The 23,618-nt window shown below is 42.7% G+C and overlaps 1 protein-coding gene across 1 annotated transcript in view; it reads left to right on the forward strand.

Moving 5' to 3' along the window:
* The window catches only part of tshz3b (teashirt zinc finger homeobox 3b), a 34,450-nt gene extending 11,158 nt beyond the window's left edge, over nt 1–23,292 (forward strand). Inside the window, exon 3 of the mRNA XM_035154079.2 lies at nt 17,919–23,292. Coding sequence (XP_035009970.2) covers nt 17,919–21,568 — 3,650 coding nt within the window. The 3' untranslated portion in view covers nt 21,569–23,292. The remainder of the gene's footprint in view (nt 1–17,918) is intronic.
* The last annotated feature ends 326 nt before the right edge of the window (nt 23,293–23,618 follow it).

A 23,618-nucleotide genomic window follows, 5' to 3' on the forward strand; every position in this document is an offset into this window, starting at 1 on the left:
CGTGTGTCATTTATCAAACTGGGCTTTGCCAGGCCCTCACATGTGTGCGTGCACAGCGGTGTGTGTGCACCCGTTTCCGTGTGTATACGAGAGCACATGTGTATTTCAGCGTTTAGGCGAGTTCCTTCCTTCTGCCTCTGAGGTCCTCCGGGGAAGGAGGGAGGAATTGAGGGATGAAGAGTGAGGAGGAGAGGGAGAAACAGAGAGAGGGGGATTACTGGTGCTGAATGAGTGAGTGTGTGAGAAGAAGAGGGGGGGCTGGAAGAAGGAATCGGCTGGACTAGTTTCACTAATGTTTTGGCTCGGGCCACTTTCCATATCCCCTGTGGGTGATCGGGAGGAAAACAGCATGTGAATGTGATATTTATACAGCAACTTTAAATAGTATTTTACACACAATTACTCACATTTCACATGATAGATTACTATAGATTGTAAATCACACCTTCATTAATCTCCTTGCTGCATATGCAGGCATGTACTTGTGTTTGTGTGTCAATAACAATCTCTGTATGTCTCTCACCCATGCTTATGTGTGTTCAGGGGGGTTGCTTGCAGGCATGTATCAGTCACAATGTCTTATCTAATGCGCACAAACACACACACATTCGTGGACGTGCACAACCACTCGCAACTGCACACAGGGGTCTCCCAAGGGTTTGGGCAGTGCAGTCTCTCTCTCACCTCACTTTTCCCTGATTCAAAGGGAGGCCTTATAGAAGATGGATGCCCCTTAAAAAAAGAGCCCGTTGATGGATATGAATCTGGCCCTGCCATTCATCACTGCTATATTATTTAGACTGGATCACTACAGAGCTGTAACCTGAGCTACAGCTTCGTGCTTGTGTGTGTGTGTGTGTGTGTGTGTGTGTGTGTGTGTGTGTGTGTGTGTGTGTGTGTGTGTGTGTATGGGGACGTGGCAGGTAAAGGAGGGGGTGGGAGGAAGAGGGGACAGTCAGGGTCTCAAGAAAGGAAGGGAAGGAGAGTAACAGTGAGGGAGGACAGGAAGTGACCAAAACTGTGCAACAAATAAAAACACAAAAGGTCAAAGGTCGGTGGTGATGATGGGTATCTGTTCTCACCTAAGGCAATGTGCGTCCATACACACACTATATTTGTGAATTCTGATTTATGAGTGAGTTTTAAAGAAGTTACCTCACCAGGCATCCGTAACCTGCCCCTCCTCTCTGCTCATTGAGCAAGGCACCAAAGCAACCTCAAACTGGACCCTGTTCCAAAATGCTGCCCCATTCAGTTGCAGTTATGTCAGAAAAGTTTCACAGCCCTTCTTCAGAGTCGTCCCCTGCCTGAGCTGCATGACGTTGTGCTGGTTTTCCACACACATGAATGTCATGAAATAAGTTACATACAGCACTCTGTGACTGATGCCTAATGATCATTTTATATCAGCGTCTTTTGTCGTATGGGGATACAGTCTATTTGGGTCAAACAGTGTCATGGAACAAACAGTTCAGACTACACGTCACAATCACCTCCCAGCCTCGAGGCCCAGTGCTGTTCCTGGTGACTTTCATGCATTCCTTTAATGATTAGGTCTGAAGTAGGCAATGAAAGAATCGGTGCTGTGTTCATTTCTGATCGTGGCCAAAATACTCCAGTTGCTAGATTATGTTTGGACATTTGCACAAATGTATTATTGGCTATAAGCTCTGCAGCCTTGGCATCCTCACACCGAACAGCCACAATACATAACAAGGATTTGTCTGCCAGTGCACATGAGACAGTGACATAGCAAACACACTTACAGTGGCATGTATATCCGTATTTCAATATTTAAATCAATTTGTGCACACAAATATAATAATATTATAATGTAAAATACCATTTTTGCTGTTTTCATAATTGTATACTCTGCTGCAGGTGGTGCGTTCAAACCCTGTAGCAGGCAGTACTTTCAAAATGTGTAACTAACATGTTTAATATGTGTTTCTTTATGTTTTATATTCTACAATGCTTTCGTGCAAACACAGTTTGGGTCACCATCACAGATATGGTATCACCGGATCACAGATCAGTCAGCAGTGAAGTGTAACGTTTAAGGTTTTAGTTTTACAGGTTCTCTTGTTGTCAGTGGTGGTCCAAAGTGATTTAATGCCACAGTCTGGATCATCTGCACCGTTTCATATGGAACGGTTTTGTCAAAGCAAGACAGTCGAACACATCATTGATTATCTGATGTTCCTTTTGAGCAGTTGAGCTGAAATGAATCTATAAAACAAGAGGATACGTAGAAGTAAAGATGGGAAGTAAAAAGAGAGGAGGGAACAACAACAAACTATGTTTCGCTCTCAAAACTCGTTCACGCTTATGTAACCATTTTAAATAACATGGTATGGCCCCCCCTTCTCTTCCATTCCCTCCTTCGCTCTCTTCCATCTCTCTCACTCTTCCCTGGTTTCTACTGCGCCAAGGCAGATGTGGTGATTTATTGTGGCCATCCATCTCTCGTGCTCATCCATCACCGGCCGGTTGCTAGGCGATCATGGCAGCAGCTGTTTGCTTTTGAGTTCGACAGAGGGGCCGTCAGTCAGCGGCGGCAGGTGAAAAGCATTATGAACGCGCCGTTGTCACGCCGAATAATTAATCAAAGCAGGGAAAGATAATTAAAAAGATATGACCCTTGCCGGTACTTCGCCCTGGGTTTGCCCACGAAGAGAGAGGGGGAGGAGGGAGGAGGTAAAATAGAAAAGGTGAGAAAAAGAGGGCTCTTGATTTGCCCCCATTACACAGAGGAGTGGAATGAGTGAGTGCTGATAAAACAAGCGCTCCTGTTAGTCAGTGCCACCGCTCTAATTAATTAGGAGGAGATCTGCGGGGAAAAGGAGTGAAAGAAAAGGCAGAGAGAAGGAAATAGCTCTTCAAACTGGTGTGGGTTCATCCGTCACGTCCAGACGCACTTATGCAGCTATAGACCAGACTGAGTGATAAGCCCCTGCTCTGTCAATGTTTCAGAGATGGCTTATTTTTTGGCATTTTAAGTTTTCTTTTTTTTCTTTTGGAGAATTTTACCGAGAGGGAGACAAATGGAAGAAGGAACGAGAGGCGAGTATGACGAGACAGAAGCTTGATGTCTGATTTAGACAGAGAACCCATTAAGGTGTCAGGATGCGTCAACTATCGTGCTAAAAACCATCTACCTGCTATCCTGTCTCACTTGTTGTCATCATGGGACAGTAGCTCCGCAGTGTGACGGGCCTGTGTCTGTCAAGCTGCTGACTGCTAGTAGGAAATGTTCTTTTTTAAATTTTAAATTAAAGTAAGCATTGTGTTGTTTCATAAAAGCTTTGAATCCCCTTTTCTTAAGAGACACACTTGATCAGGCATTTTGTGGTGGGAATGGATTTCTAGTGGATTGTGAAGATCCACAGGTGAGTTTGATTCAGTTTTTTCTGAAACGGAACCTTGAAGTTCGGCTTTCACTTTGGTTTTCTTTTAGGGACAAAATTCAAAACACTAAACTTACGAACATCAGAAGTCTGCCACAGTACATTTTTACGAACACACTAACATGTCCGAGAAGATTTCTGTGTGAAAATGGTGTGTGTGTTGAAGTTAGTTATTCTGGCATTACTGTGTGACTCCCCATTGGGAGTATCCTTTGCAGCTGTCAGTTCCACTTAAAAGCACCGTGAGTACAGATTATAAAATACTTTTTTGTTATGCACAGGAATAATTTGTAACTCTCTGTTCAAAACACAAGTGATCGAAAAATGCCTTCTTTAGCTAGGTGGGGACTGATTAATACTTTTAGAGATATTTCACAAACCTGAAAATCTTATTTCCAAAGATATATACATATGAGAGTGTGTGTGTGTGTGTGTGTGTGTGTGTGTGCATGTGTACATTTTGCTTGCACGCTCTGCTTAGCTTTCATATGTGCATTTACATCAGTGCTGAAGTATTAGATAGGATCTCCAGCCTTCTCCTCTGTGTCACATCTTTGATCTCCCATGCCGGGTCCCTGCTTGTTTTGACACCCCTCATTTTCTCACCACCATTTATTATCCGGAGTTTATACAGAGCGAGCGCACCGATGGAACCAAATGTTCTGTAAACACCACCAGCCAGGCTGTGAGACATAACAACAGTATGGGAGAGAGAAATGCACGCACAGGGCGAAACAGACAGAAAGAGACAAACAGGAAGACGCAGCCAGATGATCTTATATTTCACATTCCAGCTGATTTGAAGTGGTCAAACTCCATGAGAAGATCAACTCTATTTAAAGATTTATAAGATTTATAAAATGTACAAGATTTCACCTCCCTCTGATCAGTTCTGAAATTACTTGTTGAAAAAGTAACAGAGGGAAATTGGAGGTGTGCTTCACCCAAAGTTACTGTAACGGTTAAGGTCATGCATGTCTCTGATACAGACGCTTGGTCAGTCACTTTTTACCACACTCTGTTCGTACCTCTCTCCTGTGCAGGACACAGCATTAATGAAGTGCTACACGTATTAGCAGCAGTGGAGTGACCAGGAAGTGATTGTGGTGGATGGTGGGCACACAAAGCTCACAACTGTCACACCACGCTTTGTAAAGACTCACATCTGTGGTTAGGTTTAGGCAACAAAGTCACAGTTAAAAAAAGGAAAAGAGTGAAAACATGTTGCAGCCACTGGTTCACTCCTATGAGTTGTATCGATGGTAGCAGGAGTCGACCTATGTGGTCGTTTAGGTTGGAGGACTTCAAGGTATTCAAGGTTGTTTGTGGCCTTAATGTTGCTACAGGCTCGCTGGTTTCTACTTGTCAGTTTATCAGCATCAAAAGTCCAGTTTAATTTACAGTAGTGTTCTGTTGGTTATTGTTACCTGTTGCATTAGCGTGAAAGAAATGAACCCCTAAAAAATGAAAAAGATCATCTGACGAGTGACCCAAGGAACAAACTGTGGTCCAGCAAGAGAGAGGTGGGAGCAGAGCTGTAATGGAAGTCTGGAAATTACCACACTGCCACATATGAAATACCAGTAGGCTGATTCTCATCTTTACTGTGTCTTATCTACTGGCAAATAACTTGATTTTCTTTTTTTGATTTATTCATTTTTCTTCTTTATGGGTTGTTTTTTTGCTATCATTGATTTACATTGCTGTACAAGTAAGTTTGAGAATACCTTTTTATTTATGTGTTTATATCTGTAGATGTTGTTAAAGACAAAAAATGATTGTTTTTAAGGGTTGAAGTAAAAAAAGTCATTGATGTATCGGAATGACCAAACCAAAAACCTTTTATTTAGGGTATAAATGATATTCTCACATATTTTGAACTGGAGATAAAGACAAAGGGGTAGACAGAGAGAGAGAGCAGAGATAGAGAGAGCAGAGATGGAGAGAGCAGAGATAGAGAGAGCAGAGATGGAGAGAGCAGAGATAGAGAGAGCAGAGATGGAAGCAGCAGACAGAGCATCAGTCAGCATTTAACATTTTGCTTTCTACCTTTTCTGGCACTCTTCCAGGATTTATTTCGCCTCAAGCCTTGCCCCGGGTTATATTCAGGCTGTCTCTCTCTCTCTCTCTCTCTCTCTCTCTCTCTCTCTCTCTCTCTCTCCTTCTCTCTCTCTCTCTCTCTCACACACACATACAGATACACATGTGTGCAGAGAGAGAGAGAGAGAGAACAGAGAATGTCACAGAAATGAAAGCCTCTGTTCTGATTGAACTAAATGAAAGAACACAGGTTATTTAAAGGCCCATTGGCATCACAGGATCATGAGTGAACCACGTGTGTGTGTGTGTGTGTGTGTGTGTGTGTGTGTGTGTGTGTGTTTGTCTTTCATTAGCACTTATAACCTAGTCAATAGACACTTGATTGGTTAACATGTAGCTATTGATTCATTGACCATTATAAGCTGGGCTGTAGCTTAAGGCTCTAGCTGCCAGGGTATTAAACATGACTACACTGCTACTGTTCAAGAGGAATCTACCCTGGAACACTCACACTCATTTCTGAAGGCCTGGAAATAGGATTCATTTTCATTCATGTCCTCCATTTAGTCCGACTTGAATGAAATGTAATCTGGGTGTTCGAGGACCAATTTCCTGAAACCAAAACAGTGGGAGGGGTGGGGGGGGATTTCTGAGAAATCAATTAATTGTTGATCATTTTTAGACTCTAATCGCTCATGATTTTCAAAACATTCCCAGCAATTTGTGTTAAATAATTCCCTTATGTCATATGGGCTTCATTTCACTTGGCCATGCTGCATGAATCATCGCCACACGGTTTAAGCCAAAGCAACCATTACATATCTCAGTCAAGAATTTCAGAGATTAAGACGGATAGATCCACTCCATCATGGGACGGAGGCTGCGTCACTGTGGAATGAAAGTGAAATGAGATATCCACTATTCCACAAAAATCTAATAGAATCTATTAGAAATGTTATTGAAGTTATCTCCAGGCTTTAACTTCAATGAGGATGTAAATATTCAGCACTGACTGTGGCATAGTTTTGTTTGCTGGTGCACAGAGCATTAAATTAAAAATAGCCCGAGCACTTATTGAAAGATAGAGGCTGTGTCAACACATGTTTCTTTTTTCTTCCCCCAAAGTTAAGTTCAGCTTTGAACCAAAGGTCTTAATCATCAACATCTGTAACATCAGATGGTAAAACACTGTGCAATGTTAATTACGTAATTTCTTCACGTCCCTTCAATTTGAGCTAATCAAAAAGCCCAAATTGTCTCATTTTGGTGCTTGTGCATTTAAAAAAAAAAAAACGACTCTATTCCCAGTGCCGAGGGTTATCAGGTTTGTGTGGTGTGTTTTTTTTCTGTGATCAAAAAGCTCCTTTACCCTTATAGTTGAGATACTTTCATTAACACCACAGGCTTGGTTACAAGAGAAATACGGCAAGATGCAGTGTTTGTTGATTCCGTAGACCAAACCAGAACACACACACACACACACACACGAACCATGTTCAAACACACATCTTACCGATATGGAGTGTCTGCATGTGTGTGTGCCATGTGTCTGTGCGTGTGGGAGTTATGTTGTAAATCACACTAATCAATTGTGGCCGGTGTCAAGGCATGGCAGACATGGCAAACGGTCTGTTTTACATTGGGGGTGGGGGGTGGTGGGGGTGCTTGGGGGTGTATGTGTGCAGCTGTCACATGATGTCCTGCACACAGCTGTCACAAATCACAGTTATGTGTCTGCAACACCACAGTTACTGTGTGTATCATGTAAGTGTGTGTGTGTATGTTTATGTAATCCCTTAAGGTTTGGTTGCCATAACAGCACTCAGAGGTTGTGAAGTAAGACTAGGCCCTGTTTGCCATCTTGTTCTACCTGTAGCCCGGGTTACATGTCTCATATGCTGAGGTGGTTTTACAGGTGAACACACACACACACACACACACACACACACACACACACACACACACACACACACACACACACACAGGCCCTGTTCATATCTGGCATTAACATGCATCTTGCTGATCCATCACAAGTGGATAGCTCTTAGTGCATCAGTTCACACCTGCCATTAGAACTGTCTCCACATGTGTCTTGAATGAACACCTGTGATCGGATCTCATTTCCCCGCTCTATCTGCAAATAAACATGTACATCATTGCTTTTTTAAAAAAAGAAATGTTGCTATGTCGCTATTAGTGAGCAGGAAGCAGCAATGCCTGGCCTGTCTGAAATTAAAAGAGAGGAAGTAGAAGAATTCGGGCTGGGTCTAATTCTTGGCGTGCTCCAGGCAAATCAAATCACCCAAGTTGTTTGACACATTCATAATATACTGTTCGTCAATGGACTTTTACAGGCAGAGGACGTCAGTTCAGTAATTAATGCACAATCATATTCACAATGCCAACAGAAAGTAGCTACGTGCATCACAGGCCACTTCCGAATGTGGCCTGAGGGATGGTATCTCAAAAGCAAATGCATCTTGGGTGTGTTCACACCTCTACACAGAACAGTCCACTTGTAACCGCATCACCCAAGATGCATGTTAATGCACGGCCACACTCTTACACACACACACACACACACACACACACATTGACATTAAAGAGACCTTTCTAATCTTTTTCGCTGGTCTTCAGGCCTAATTACATGGCGTCTCCTTCCTGACATAATTCATAGCTGTGTGTGTGTATTTACTGCCCTGCTACAAATGCATACATACTGCCACAAACACACAAATTCAGTTCTTTGAAAGTTAAACTCCACTCAGACACACGCTGCAACCCATGGCCAAGAGGAAAGGTGTTGACGCTTTGATCCATTATGTACAGTGCCTAGAGTCAGACTAACATGCTAACCACACAGTTATTACACATCAAGGCCAAGGAAAAATAACTAAATAGAGGTCTCAGGTTGCATTTTAATTGAATGTTACTACAAGGATGTTGTAGGACAAGTTCAATTATATAGAAATGATTAGGAAAAAATCCTCAAACCTTTGATGGAGGGTGACTACAGTATCAATATTGAACTAAAACTCACAGAGAGACAGAAAACTGTGGGACAGTTTATTTTATATAAACAGGTTTTGAAATGTTACCTTAAGGAAAATGTGTTTTTCAGGGGTGCAACTAGTCATGGAAACACACATTGGAATGGTGGCAACTTAATTGTCACTCAAGTTGTTTAATGTTAGTATGCAGCTCTGTTTCTCCCATCAATTCACGTTCCATGTATTGGCATGGAAAACACCAGTGTTTGCTGCCAAAGACACAAGAACAGACAGTGCAGTCAGACTAAATAGTACTAAAGTTACAGGTGATATACGGTATTTGGAAAGTAACTGCGGGGACATTAAGGACTCAACTCAACAACCGATGTAAGTGAATGACACAGAGATGAAGATCTACAGTGTGTGGAGACCTCGTGTGTTCTCCGTGTCCATGGCATCATGCAGTGGTACTCTGTGCTGTCATCGTACAGTTTGACATATTGACCAGCTTTATTTTGAAATCCTGGAAAAATAAGTTATTGAAGAAAAGTAGCTGTGATGCTCCTTAGAAGTCCCTGCACGTCTAACCTTAACTTTATCTTAACACTGTTGGTCTTCATACTCGGGGAGAACCGAACCGTCTTCACTTTATAGGATTATTCTCATCCTCTCCTGCTCCTGAGGACATTTGTTTCTAATAAATATAGAATTACAGCTGTAATTCGGACAGTCGCCCTAAAACCCAGCTTCATAAATTCCACATTTTCAAACATGTCAGCATAAATGACAATGATACCTCAATCCTTGTAAAGAAATGTGAAAAGCCAGTGAAAACAAGGCCTTGTGGTGAGCGTGCGCGGCCACATTAAAGCATGTGTGACTCTAAGCCTCATTAAATGAGCCTCATACATGGCTTGGCGCTGTAAACATGCTAATATTTCTTGATGGCACTCTCCAACATTGATATGCATGTGAACTCTAGACCATTAACCCTCTCCATCCCAGCGCACCCAACCCAACCCCACCCTGCCGCTCATCAACAAAGACACACACATGCACCAGCCGCCATTACGGGGCCCCCTAGCTCTCTGTTTTTCCATTAATATCAAGTGATTGAGCATAACATTAGCCGATAAAGCAGAGACTAAGATGACATATATGCTGTGGATGGAGGAATTAAAGCCTAATATAATCACTCGGCCTTGCATAAGGAAAAACCATCGCTCGTCACTAGGCCTGACATTTTGATTTCCAACGTCTCTGGCACAGCACGAGAGAGGCAGGGACGGATGGAGTCTGATTTCCCTTTTAAGTGAGCAGATACTTGCATGATTGTTCGAGGGGTTCCCACACACACTTGAACCGCGTGTTCAAAAACACATACTGATATAAATAAACATGTATGCATACAGAAAGTATCGTATACCTCTTAGGAAGGAGGTGTACGCGCGCGTGTGTGTGTGTGTGTGTGTCCTTAAGCTCTCGGTCCGGCTGGTTATTTTCAGAGCAAGTGGAGAGCACATCAGTTTTTATTAGCTTAATAAATCACCTTTGTTGTCAATCAAGCAGCAGAGAATAATTGGATATGGTTGAAGCCTTGCGTGATGGATTATAAATCATTCAAGATTAAATTAAAAGATAATGCACAAACTTAATGGTTTGTGTTTTGCAGTCTAAATTGCCTTGGAGCAGTGCTGTTTTCCAGCTTTATTGCCAGCTGTTTTTTTTTTGTTCCCTCTTAAACCCCCTCACATTTCACACCTTTTATTGCTTAGATGGAGCTTCGCCACAGCTCTTTTACATCTGTGTTTGATTTGTTTTACAAATCCATTTTTTGGGAAATTCTCTTTATTCCTTCATGGATGATATGCATTTGACTTTTAGATGCAGGATGTTTTTAGCCAGAGCGTGTGTGCGTCTGCATGTGTGTGGACGATGAGTCGACACACACATGCAGACGCACCCTTGTTTTTTATAGATTTAAAGATGTGAATCTGTCTTTGAGTGACATTTGCGTTCAGCCTGTTCTCAGCAGATGCACCTCAGGCCCATGGAGACGATATAACGGGGAAAAAAACAAACAGAAAAAGGCATTACTGCATAAGAGATTGGGGGAAAAAAGAAACGGAAATAAAGGAGAGCCACTCAGGCAGGCAGGAAGAGACAGAAAAAGAGCTATAGCATGTTTATTATGCTCCGGCCAGTGAATTTAAGTGTGTCCGTTTGTGTTTGAACAGAGCAGGCGTTATCATAATCGCCTCCTGCCAACATGACAGGACCTTAAAGTGATCCTGTCATTTTATTTACACCCAGACCACTGTGTGATTTACTCCAAAACACAGACACACACAAATGTTCTCCATTGCTAACTTCCCTAGCGAGCCCAGTCGAGTAGGTCGGATGACATCTTTTGATCAGAGCTGTCCAAAGAGATCAGAGCAGACGGGCAGGTAATAGATACCCAGCTACTAACCAGACTGCACTGCAAAGACTGTGTGACTGTGTGTCTTTCTGACAGTGTGTATGCGTGCCTGTGTATGGAAATAGAGGACACAGACAAGCATACTCTCCATTTTAGCAAAAGCACTGACATTACTGCTGTATAGTTGCAGTTTATTTTGCAATGTCTGTGCATGTCCTGAATGTATTACTTTAATTCCTCTATTGTGCATTATAGTGTTTTCTTGCACTGCTGCATGTGTGAATCAGTGAGTGCCCACTTGTATATGTTCTTTATAGACTGATAAAGGCCTGTGACAAAGATCAGAGTAAACTGAAACGTTACGTAAAGGAAACAAAATAAAAGCACTTATTAGTGAAAGACAGAGCAAAACTGCATGTGTGAGGAAGACTAGAGCTGATGGAGGCTGAAGGAGAAAGAGAAAGAGGCAGGTAGGCGAGAGAAACAACACAGAGTCGGGGGGAGAGGAGGTTTAGAGAGGAGAAACCAATAGGAGATGGTGGAAATGACGATGAATGTACACCCTTTCTACACGGGTGCAGACACACACACACACACACACACTTCCACACACTTTTCATCAGAAGTACTTGACCTCTCTCACTGTAATGCTATAGTTAATTATGAAGAAGAGCTTTGAAGGAATAAGTGAAATGATATTGAAGAAGATAACCATCAAATTTAAAACCTTACATTGAGGATTATGAAATAAAGGATGAAACTGAAAACAAAACATTACTTGGGTTAAACCCTTACGTGATAAAGAAAATTGATGTTTCCTGTTAAGGGTGACTAGTTTGAATAAATTATGGCAGATAATGTATTATGAAAGCTGAAGTAATGACTAGGTCAGCACCTATGCATTATTATGCATACATTATGCATATTGCTAGAAACCCTTTTCCAATTCAGAGTATGATGCAAGCTTAATAGAGATTAAATCTTAATTACCAAATGAATGAAATGAACAGTAAGAGAATTGGATGTGTGCACTATGGGAGACTCAGACACTTTAACAAGCAGGAGGCCACTTTGGGAGTCAATGTTAAACGTGATGTTTAAGGAACACTCCATGTCACATGTTAGTGAAGGTCTAATGTTCAGTTGAAGTGAAAAGATCAACTGCTACGTCATCTGTGCCAGCATTTCTCTTTTTCCATAGCTCTACTTCCTTTAGTCTTCCTCATGATTTACATCATTTACTGTTAGAGTTGCTAAATTATTTGACGTTGACATTGACGTGTAGCCACAACTGCAATGCTTATTTTCAAATTAAATGGTGCCAGCTCTATTTGTATTTCCAGCTATGTCTCAGACATAGCTGGAAATACTGACTTGATAATTAGTTGGCTCACAAACACAATTCTCACACTTTTTTATTACCATTTCTTTCTATAAATAACTGAATATTCCTGCTTTTTCATGACACCCCCCCAAACAACACACACTCATACACACACACACACGTATCCACATTTAAAAAGTCAGTGTGTAGGTGTGAAGTTGACTTTGTCTGACAAACTAATTTGAGACAGTCCTGCGTTTGATTTGTACAAAAATAGAAGAATCACTTTCTTCTAAATAAATACTGCACATGTATAAATACAACACGTACACTACACACACACACACACACTCACACACACATACATGCATCAGTGAGTGTGTCAGTAGCTCTTCAGCCGCGGCATACACTCTTGTATTGGCACTGTAACAGCAGCATGTAAATATACTGTCAGCACCTCCGCAGCTTGAGTGGCACAGGGAGATGATTAGCCAGGCTAACACTGTTCACCGCACATACACGGGCACGTACACGGGCACGTACACACAAACACGTACATTCACGCACCCACAAGCGTGCGACAGCGGGATCTGTGTTTCTGAATAATTGCAGTATTCCAGTGTCTTGCGATGTTGCTGCAGCCACAGACAGACACACTAACTGTTGCCACTCCACATCTAATCTCTCCTCTCTCATCCTCCCTCTCTCTCTCTCTCTCGCTAACACCACTGCCACTATGTGCTGTATATGCTAATATTATCTCAGCCTCTTTGAAAGGCATTTTGCATATTTCAGACTATCATGCTGTTCATTACCACTTATCAGCACGCAGCTACTTCCACATCAAAATAATGCAGATACAGGTAGAGTACATACAGACACAGACCTGGAAAAATAATTTAAATACATTACACATTGTGCAGAGATGCCACAAACAAAACAGAAACACGCAACATTTAAAAGCCATAAATCATGCAAGATGAAAACTAAATATGATCAAACCAAACATTTAAGTGAATAAACAAAAACAAGAGAACCATCTCCTGTGTAAAGTTCCACTGTAAAGCATGTTTTAAATGCCTCGAGTAGTTTCACAGGAATATTAAAAGATTCAGGACAACACACAGACCCACTAAAGTAGAGGAACTGTAATGTTACTCTTGATTACCACAGACACATTGTGGTTTCCTGTGGTTATGTTTTTGCGTGAACATATCGTGTGCCAGTGGAGAAGCAATTAGTGTGTCATATTCCAGTAATAGTGTAAATACGTTACAAGTCTGGTAATTCATGTACGCACTTGAAGGAACAGCTCAATTCGTCAGGCGTCTGGGTCGATCGAACACCTCCTGGGATCAATGGCGTGCCTCACCAGTCCTACGGCACTCGCTGCAGACACACGCGCCACTTTAACCACTCACACACACACACACACACACACACACACACACACACAGAAGCCATCCCACCAATTTGTCTGTGCATGTCAAATCACAATAATTAAGCATTATCGATCGGAGATTCAATTAACTTCATTAACGTGGGCCGCACTGGTGATTGGGGAGGGATGGAAATGAGGGAGGGTGGGAGGTGAGAGTGGAGATTATAGGATCTCATTAAGTGGAAAATTGCGGGTGGGTGGGTGGTGGGTGGCGGGGGGGGTGGATGCGTATTGCACACAAATTTGTATAAACACACTCACACAGGGTGTATGAGAAAGTTTGGATGACGCTCTCATCTTTGGCCAGCGGACTTGTTGTCAGCTGTGTCTCAACAAAGTAGTCCTTCATTAGACTTATGTGGACAATCGTGTCTCTGTCTCACACACGCACACAGACACACACACACACACACACAAACACACTGAAAATATGTGGTCAAAGCAGACATGTAAACAAAGGGGGTTGACGTTCCTGTGTGTCTGATAGGGCTGTTAAGTGGTTATATAAGCATGATAAACTGTTTCCTAACATAACATCTGCAGAGGGCATAAGCATTTCCTCACTTTATGAGCTGACAGGGACACAGAGACATAGTTCGGAATCACAGTTCATATTCTGTCTACCCTTTTTCCATTTGACTGTAAATCCAACGTTTCCATTGACTTCCATTAATAAGCAAATGGCAGATTTGTCTTTTGGAAGCCCCTCCACCTCTCCCAGAAACAACTGTGGCGTTTGGTAGCGCCCCTTGGTTTACAAAAAATGTCTGATCTCTTCCTGGCCCATTCTCCTGAATATGAGATCAAACCTTCCGCTCCACCCTGCTGACAATTCAGTTGGAGCTCTATACCTCACTCCCCCTACTTATTAAAAGAGCACCTGCATACCTGGTGTGTTTGGGCCCGACTTCTTCCTACTCCAGTAGTTTTGTGTGCATGTGTGTGTATGTATGTGTGTGCAGATGTGTTTCTGCATATTTATATTAGTCGCCTCAGTCATAGTGTTGTGAACCTTGCAGCCTGGACCTAGGCCAGTGTGTGTGTGTGTGTGTGTGTGTGTGTGTGTGTGTGTGTGTGTGTGTGTGTGTGTGTGTGTGTGTGTGTGTGGCCCCAGTCTTGAATTCCATCCAAGACCTCCCTCCTCCTCTCCCCTCAGCCTCTCCTTCTTTCGCATAATAAATGTGGTTTGTCTCTTTCTTCTGTTTGATTTACACTATAGCTTTGGTTTTATTTGTCTACATTAATTGCAACAATAAATACAGTAGTTTATAATGTGTGGAGCCAACCTCACCCCAACGCAATGAAAACCATTTTGTGCCAAGTAATGAATTTATAATATTGAGACTGGGACAAAGAATAGAAGCACTCTTGAATCGAAAAGGAAGTAAGTCACTTAGGTGTTCATCACTGATTCCAAGTGAATTATACTCCATTAAGATAAATTCCGAAATTTTGATTTGTTAGAATACATACATATTGGTTTTAGCAAAAAATAAACACAAGCAGGATTACAAGGTGGAGTGTTGGGGATTTTTTGTCGCAATAATCAATAAACTATCAGCTATAACAGGCTGCTCCTTAGAACACACTTCACAGCAGTATGAATGTAATCCTACTAAAAAAGAGAGAACATCAAATCTAGTATCATTGTGACTTGTATCAAAAATTTAATAGCATGCATTTTGAGCTTCAGGGTTAAAATGCACTCACACAAGCCAAAGACATTATGGTGAAGTAGATATTTATGTGAAACTGATACTGAGACTGTATCATTTTATTGCACTTCACCTATTAAATGTCAAAATGTTTCCATATTTTAACATCCTCTGTCTCAAGCAAGTCCAGAAACCAGCCGTGTGCTTCATACACCATGTAGGTGGCCTCTGCACCAAATCCCTATTCAGAACATACTCCCCTATCCTCTCTCTATATAGTGCATATCACACACCCGCAGGTACAAATTGACACACATGCACATACTCACACACAATTACACGCCGTGTTCTTATTACACAAAAGCCGTTAATTTGAAGTGGAGTGTGTGCGTGTTGTCTTTTAAAGGAGATTTCACATTGATGTTTGGCCTTGATGAGAGCACCGCGCTGCTGCGTTCGGCTGTTTCCTCAGCCAGAGCATTGTTCTCTTAAACAGCTGTCGTTTTGGCTGATTCAGAACAGATGGCATGTACATGTGGGTCTGCTTGGCTGCACGTATGTAAGGGCGGGTGGAAGTGTCTCGGAGACACAGAGAGAGGGGGAGAGAGAGGGACAGGTAGAGAGAGGAGATTTGGTGTGTGTGTGTGTGTGTGTGTGTGTGTGTGTGTGTGTGTGTGTGTGGATCATCAAGGTTTTAAAAGGTAGTTGTACTTCAATAAAATAAAGGAAACAACAGCAGCTCATGCAGCAGGGATAGGGATCAGGTGACCTTGCAATTTTTCAATTGCACATAACATTTAAGACAAGATAACGTGTTTCAAATGGATGCTTTTTGTCAGACTGAATGCTGGAGCAGACTGCATGTTCTACAGAGAAGCTCCTGAGATTGCCTGAAGGCAAAGACTTGTTATACTACAGCAGTTACAGTACAACCAGTGTGTGTGTGTGCGCATGTTTGTGCGTGTGTGCGCCTGCAAGCATGTGTGTGTGTGCATGTGATGGGTGATGTGTGATGGGCTCTGGGATATCTGTGTCTCTGTGCATCTGTTTATCCCACGGCAGTGTTGTATCATTGCCGATGGCAACCAGTGGCTTGACAATGACAGGGACTTTTTTCTGTTGTGCTGCTGATGCAGTACGAGTCCATACACAAAAACACACACACACAACCTCACACAACTTGCACTGCTCAGTAGCAGATTGGCAAAAGCTGAAGTGTGTTTGTCAAGCCCTTTTTTCACCTAACTGTAGGCTTGTTTTTTTTTAACCTAGTTACTTTATGCACACCTCTGTCTGTCTTATATAAGCAATTAGTCTTTTAATCGTCATTACAGATGTAAAACAATTAAACTTTTTTTCATTGAGTTCACCTTTACGTGTCGTTGGAAGTGGTAGCTCGTGATTGACTGTGAGCTTCTGTGCCACACCCATCCCACTGACCGACTCACTTTGTGTTTACATACCGGGTTAGATGAGTGATGACCTGTTACAAAGAGGAATGCAAGGCACAAGGCTGCTGATGTTCACACCTACGCTCATCTTCTTTGCCAGGGCAGTTGCTAAAACAAGCAGGACGTCTGTGTATGCATGTGCCTGTTTGTGCTTCAGATGTTATTCAGGAATTCAGCCTTAATCTCAAAGTGTGAGCGTGCAGCATTTCTCATCAGATGTTGTTTTATCCTTTTGATAGACTTATTAACAAAGCAAAACATTTGCGGATGTACAAAGAGGCGCGACTGTGATTTGTCTTGATTCGTCTTTTCTCTGTATGATTTCCATTGTATTATTCTTAAACGTGAGGGATTTGAATATAAATTGAAAGCCTCAAGCCCAGTCCCCGAAGCTAAACTGTAAATAATAACTCTAAACTTTTTCTAATCTTTGGTAATTGAAGCAAATGGGTTTCGCGCGGAGAGATTTGTCGCAGGCAAACGTACATACATTCATTTTTATTTACGAGGAGGCGAGGGCTGAGCAGTGTAATGAGTGAAAATGCGTGCTTAATTTAAATGGCGAGTGTGTCTGTTAGGGAATGCATTAGAGTCTGCAGAAGAAGCGTAAGACATATTAATTGACAGACAGGAACCGCTGTCTCCGAGGTTGATACAAGTAATTTATTACTTCAGAAACGAATGCCACCGCCAGAATGTGCTTCATTAATTTCAAATTTAGTTTTAATTTCAAGCTGTTGCCCCTTGAGAAGAATAAGGTGGCAAGTTCTATTTGAAGACACATTTTCCCCTTTCCCTCCCTCCATTTCTCTCCTTCCATCCTCCATCTCTCTCTCTGTCTTGCTGTCCCTGATTTTCTGCAATACAGAACAAAGACCTGGGGGTTTAGAAAGAATGGGAGGGGGTGGCGACTTGATTCCAATTTGAAAACAATGTCAGTGTAAAAGGGAGAAGTTAGAACAGAATTACTTCAACAGTTTATGATAGGAAATACTTTGTCTACGAATGTCACTGGATGATTGCTCTCTTTCCTCTGGAGGAAGTGTGAATGCCAGTATCTTGAGTTCCTATCAATTCCCTGCTTGCTGATGAAACAGGAATACAGAGTTGAGAATCTCTGTTAGATATGCTGTCAGTGTATTTCTAACAAATCTCTCTCTGTGTTTGTTATTCTCTCTGTTTGAACAGCATATGTCCCTGAAGATGAGAAGGAAGCAGCCCTGTTGGATGAGGACCTGGATGGAGATGACTCAGCTCAGGAAGGGGAGGAACCTGCTGCCAAGTTCCTTTGTCAAGACAAGGACTTCCTTCTCAAGGACAGACCAGGATCCACTGGCTTCCATGACTCCCCCAATGCTGCTGACTTTTCTGGTCAGGAGCTGGACAGTGAGTCTCACGTGAGCGAATCCAGTGACAGAATGTCCGATTTTGAGAATTCCTCACTTAAAAATGAGGATGATGTCCTCCTATCTAAAGACCCCTCAAATGCCCTGTCTTTGTCTTCCTCTGCCATAATGGCTGCTGTCAATGCCACTGCCCAAGTAAGTGGAGATGAGGCCATTTTAGCCACAACAGGGTCTGTGGCTGACAGCCTAGAAAAGATGAAGGCCATTTACACCTCCTTTCTGACCAACTCCTATTGGTCCACACTGAATTTGAACCTGAGCCAGCCCCCTGCAGAAAAACCCCCACGCAGTCACAGCAGCAGCAGTAGTAGCAGCAGTAGCAGTAGTTGTGGAAGTGGAGGCTATGACTGGCACCAGACAGCTATGGCTAAAACCCTCCAACAGGCCTCACAGAACCACCACAACAGACTGGGCCTGGTTCATCACCCCACAGTGGCTGTATCCACAGTGTCTACAGAACCTAACCTCTTCAGCACTGTCCAGCTGTACCGACAGAGCTCCAAGCTCTATGGCTCTATATTCACCGGTGCAAGCAAATTCCGCTGTAAGGACTGCAGTGGAGCCTATGACACACTGGTGGAGCTCACAGTGCACATGAATGAGACAGGCCACTACCGAGATGATAACCACGAGACAGGTGGTGAGGGTGCTAAACGGTGGTCAAAACCCAGAAAGCGTTCCTTGTTAGAGATGGAGGGGAAGGAGGATGCACAAAAAGTCCTGAAGTGCATGTACTGTGGGCACTCCTTTGAATCCCTTCAGGACTTAAGTGTCCACATGATCAAGACAAAACATTACCAGAAAGTGCCTCTGAAAGAGCCTGTTACACCAGTGGCAGCTAAGATTATCTCCACGGCTCGAAAGAGAGCTCCTATTGAACTAGACGTCCCAAGCTCACCTGACTCAAACGGAGGGATCACACCTAAGCCCCCTGCGCTCAATGACTCAAATGACATACTCCAGAGGGTAACAAACCCTTACATCACACCTAACAACCGCTATGGACACCAGAATGGTGCCAGCTATGCCTGGCAGTTTGAATCCAGGAAGTCACAGATCCTCAAGTGCATGGAGTGTGGCAGCTCTCATGACACACTACAAGAGCTAACTGCTCACATGATGGTGACTGGACACTTTATTAAAGTCACCAACTCTGCGATAAAGAAAGGTAAACCCATCATAGAGTCACCAACCATAGCCCCTACAACCAATTTAACAGGTGAAGAAAAGTTCCAATCTGTTCCCCTCGCTGCCACAACATTCTCTCCTCCACCTGCCCCAGTGCCTCCTCCAACCAGCATCTCCCCTATTGCCATGGCTGTGGAGATAAAAAAGGAGGAAAAGGAGGAGGAATGCACTAAGGAGCCCATTATCAACAATGGTAACATTCTCAACAAAGAGAAGAAAGCAGGAGTTGAGGAGGAGGCTGAGGAAAAGTTTGATATTTCTTCAAAATACTCTTATCTGACTGAAGAGGATCTGGAGGAAAGTCCAAAAGGGGGTCTCGATATCCTAAAGTCATTGGAAAACACAGTGACGTCAGCCATCAACAAAGCACAGAATGGTGCTCCAAGTTGGGGTGGGTATCCCAGTATCCATGCTGCCTATCAGCTCCCTAACATGATGAAGCTGTCGCTAGGCAATGCTGTGAAGAGCTCCCCCCTTAAATACATGTTCCCTGGAGGGGACATTCTCTCCCCAACTAGTAAGAGCCAGCCGCTCCTCTCTCCTCCGGGCCGCCAGACCTCTCCATTGCCAAAAAACAACTTCCACGCTATGGAGGAACTGGTCAAGAAAGTGACAGAGAAAGTGGCCAAGGTAGAAGAAAAAATGAGAGAGCCCAGTAGCATTCTAAGGGTTTCTCCTCTAAGACGTACCACGCCCTCACCTTGCAACAGTGAGGTAGGGGACTCAGTTCGAGGAGCGTCCCCTAAAGAAAATAGAGCAGAAGGCTGTAACACTCCTGAGAATAATAGCGGAGTGGAAAAAGTAGTAGGAAATGGAAATGGAGCAGATCATGGGATATCAAATGGAGATATTTCCATGAAAGAGTCTGTAGAAAATGGTGTGGAGTCAGCTGCTGTGACATCACCCCTGCCTGCCTCCCTGACTGGCAGTACAGCTATCATTACAGACCATCCACCTCCAGAACAGCCATTCATCAACCCTCTCAGTGCACTGCAGTCAGTAATGAACGTCCACCTGGGGAAGGCTGCTAAGCCTGCCCTGCCCTCCCTTGACCCCATGAGCATGTTGTTCAAGATGAGCAACAGTCTGGCAGAGAAGGCAGCAGTGGCTGCTTCCACACCACCAGCACAGACCAAAAAGCCCAGTAATGACCACTTAGACCGCTACTTCTACCAGCAACATCTAAACAATGACCAACCCATTGATCTCACCAAAGGCAAAAATGCTGATAAAAACAACAGTAGTGGTTCTCTGGGCTCGACAGCTCTGTCTTCCACTGCTTCCACTCCATCCTCACTTCCTCCCCCCTCCACTGTCACTATGACCAAAGCCTCAGCTGCAGTAGCTTCCTTTATGTCCTCCTCCCCATTGAGAGAAAATGCGCTGTCAGATATTTCTGACATGCTGAGGAACCTAACAGAAAGTCATGCTCTTTCCAAGTCCTCCACACCTACCAGCCAGTCTGAGCGCTTCGACATTGAAGGTGTCACACAGGAGGAAGCAGACGATATTTCACCAGCCCAGAAACGTAAAGGCCGCCAGTCAAACTGGAACCCCCAACACCTACTCATCCTACAAGCCCAGTTTGCTGCCAGTCTGAGACAAACAAGTGATGGCAAGTATATAATGTCTGACCTGAGCCCACAGGAGAGAATGCATATCTCCCGTTTCACTGGTCTCTCAATGACTACAATATCCCATTGGTTGGCTAATGTCAAGTACCAGCTAAGGAGAACCGGTGGCACCAAGTTCTTGAAAAACTTGGATTCCGGTCACCCAGTTTTCTTCTGCAGTGACTGCGCCTCCCAGATCCGCTCACCATCCACCTATGTCAGCCACTTGGAATCCCATCTGGGCTTCCGCCTGCGAGACTTGGCCAAGCTTTCTGGGGAGCAGCTGCTCAGCCAGATATCACAGCAACACCATCAACGCCACATCAAAGGACTATCTGAAAAACTGCTCTCTAATCTTCACTCATCTAGCCACCCTTTACCCTCCTCTCTACCTACATCCTTAACCTCGTCCTTACCCATCTCCCTTCCCTCTTCCTTAACCACCTCCCTGCACTCGACTGAACCCCCATCACCCTCCCCTGACGACGACGACAGTGTGGCCATGTACCAGTGCAAGCTCTGCAAACGGACTTTTGCGAGTAAGCATGCGGTCAAGCTTCACCTGAGCAAGACTCATGGGAAGTCCCCAGAGGACCATCTTATGTATGTGTGTGAGCTGGAGAAACAGTAGCACTGGCTTGGGACAACTCTGCACTCTTTCATAATGGCTCACTGTTTTCTTGCTCTGTCTCTTTATCCTTTCATAGACATTTCTTTCAAAGAAAAGAAAGGATTATTAATGTGATGGAACTGCACAAAGATGCCATACAACTACTGCTTTGAGTTTTGGTACATGGTTTTAAATTTTGCGTTGTAGCAGTTGTTTTTTTTCTCTGTTTCAGAGTGAGGTAGTCTCACTTTGGCCCACTCGATTTCATGATCTGAGTGTGTGATGTGATCTCCTTTTTAGGACTAGTACATTTTTTCATAATGTGCAGATGGGGGATGTTGTCAGTAAGAAGACACCGTAAATGAAGGTTTAAAAAAAGAGATTCTAAAATGAAGTGGTATGTATTTTGTGTACATGAAAATTAAGTTCATTTATATTTTGACATCACTGGGGTGTGATAAGCTGCATGCATAAATAAAACAGTTTAGTTAAACATTTTATAACTAAATCTGGTGCACTTTCCATTATTTTCTCTCTTCATGTTTTCACTCTTCTGCTCGCTCTTTTTTTTTTTAAATAACATTTTTGTGCTGGAGTCAGCATTTAAAATTTAACCCTCTGAGTACGTCAAAGCACTTCTACACCTAAGATCCAAACACCATAGACTAAAGATTTGAGATTGGGAATTTCTGAAGCTATTGTGAGAATCTGATGGATAATGTGTGCATGTGTCTGCAATGATTGTTTCCCAGACATACAGTATGTTGAGTCTAATGCTACACATGAAAGCAAGAGTATTCTGTATTAAGTGCAAAGTATTCACCTTGGGCTAAACACTTGTCTGGAAGATGCTCAAAGGATTTGACACAAGCATTGTAGCAATGTGGTAAAAAAAAAGAAAAAAAAAAGGGAAATCTTATGTCTTTTACTTTGGTCGATCAGGGACCTATATTAATTCAGGTCTGTGTAAAATATGTATATAAAAACATATTAAATAATTCCTGTCTAAATTATGCATCATTTCTATATTTTTAATTTAAAAGGATTATGACTATCTGCTGGTGCACAGTATATGAAGACATAAATAAAATTGTTTTGCACAATAGTTTTATAAATGTGTTATTTAATCAAATGATACAAAAAAAATGGAGGTTACAAAGGGTTGACAACAGGTGAATCTTTTTATTCCTGACTCGTGCTCAAAGGGTTAAAGACTCTTTTTACCAGACACTACTCGACATGTGCCGCTGTATGAACATTAAAAAGATATTAAAGGTTGTACAAAAAAGATGTTACTTTATGAAGATATTTCACATGTAAACTGTTATTTATAAGCACTCTTGGTTGTTTCATATCGTTGAATGCCTTTTTGATTTTTTCTTTTGTTTTGTTCTGTCTAATTGCTCTGCCATGATTCCACACTGCAGCTTTATCTTTTTGGGATATGAAAGGTAACCATGGTTACACTAACCCCTTGAGTGACAAGTTCTGCTACATTTTTGGCAGTTAATTTGCTAAAGTAACTGACAGCTGCCAGTGTAGAGAAGTATTAAAAAAAATCCTTATGTGTAAAATATCGGCATGTAAACAGCACAGATACTGTTATGCATTCTGTGCTGTTAGTCTTTTTCATTTTGTTTTTCGTTTTCTGTTGTTGTTGTTCTTGACAATGAACCCCCATTATATGACTTCATATAACCTTGTTTTCTACTGCAGCATTAAAAAAAAGGAAACTGTTTTTGCAATAATGTGTGTGTGTGTGCATCATGTGTGTCATGGCTATCAATTATGTGTGTGCTGTGCAGCCACTAATGAGCACATTAGACTGGGAGTGTGTCAACGTCTGTCTGTGACGAGCTGCAGACTAGTTTACAGTGAGTGCCAGGAGTGGAGCTGCGTGGGAGGGAAACATACATGCACACACATGCGCACACACAGTCAATCAGACACACAAACAGACACAATCATCGCCGGGCACTTGTTGGGCCTCCTCTGTTGTTCCACTGGCTAAGACTAAGGCATATACTGCATATATAAGGACTGTGTCTGCAACGTAAGACCTCATGAACAG

The sequence above is a fragment of the Hippoglossus stenolepis genome, chromosome 1, assembly GCF_022539355.2.
Source record: "Hippoglossus stenolepis isolate QCI-W04-F060 chromosome 1, HSTE1.2, whole genome shotgun sequence".
NCBI classification, from domain to species: domain Eukaryota; kingdom Metazoa; phylum Chordata; class Actinopteri; order Pleuronectiformes; family Pleuronectidae; genus Hippoglossus; species Hippoglossus stenolepis.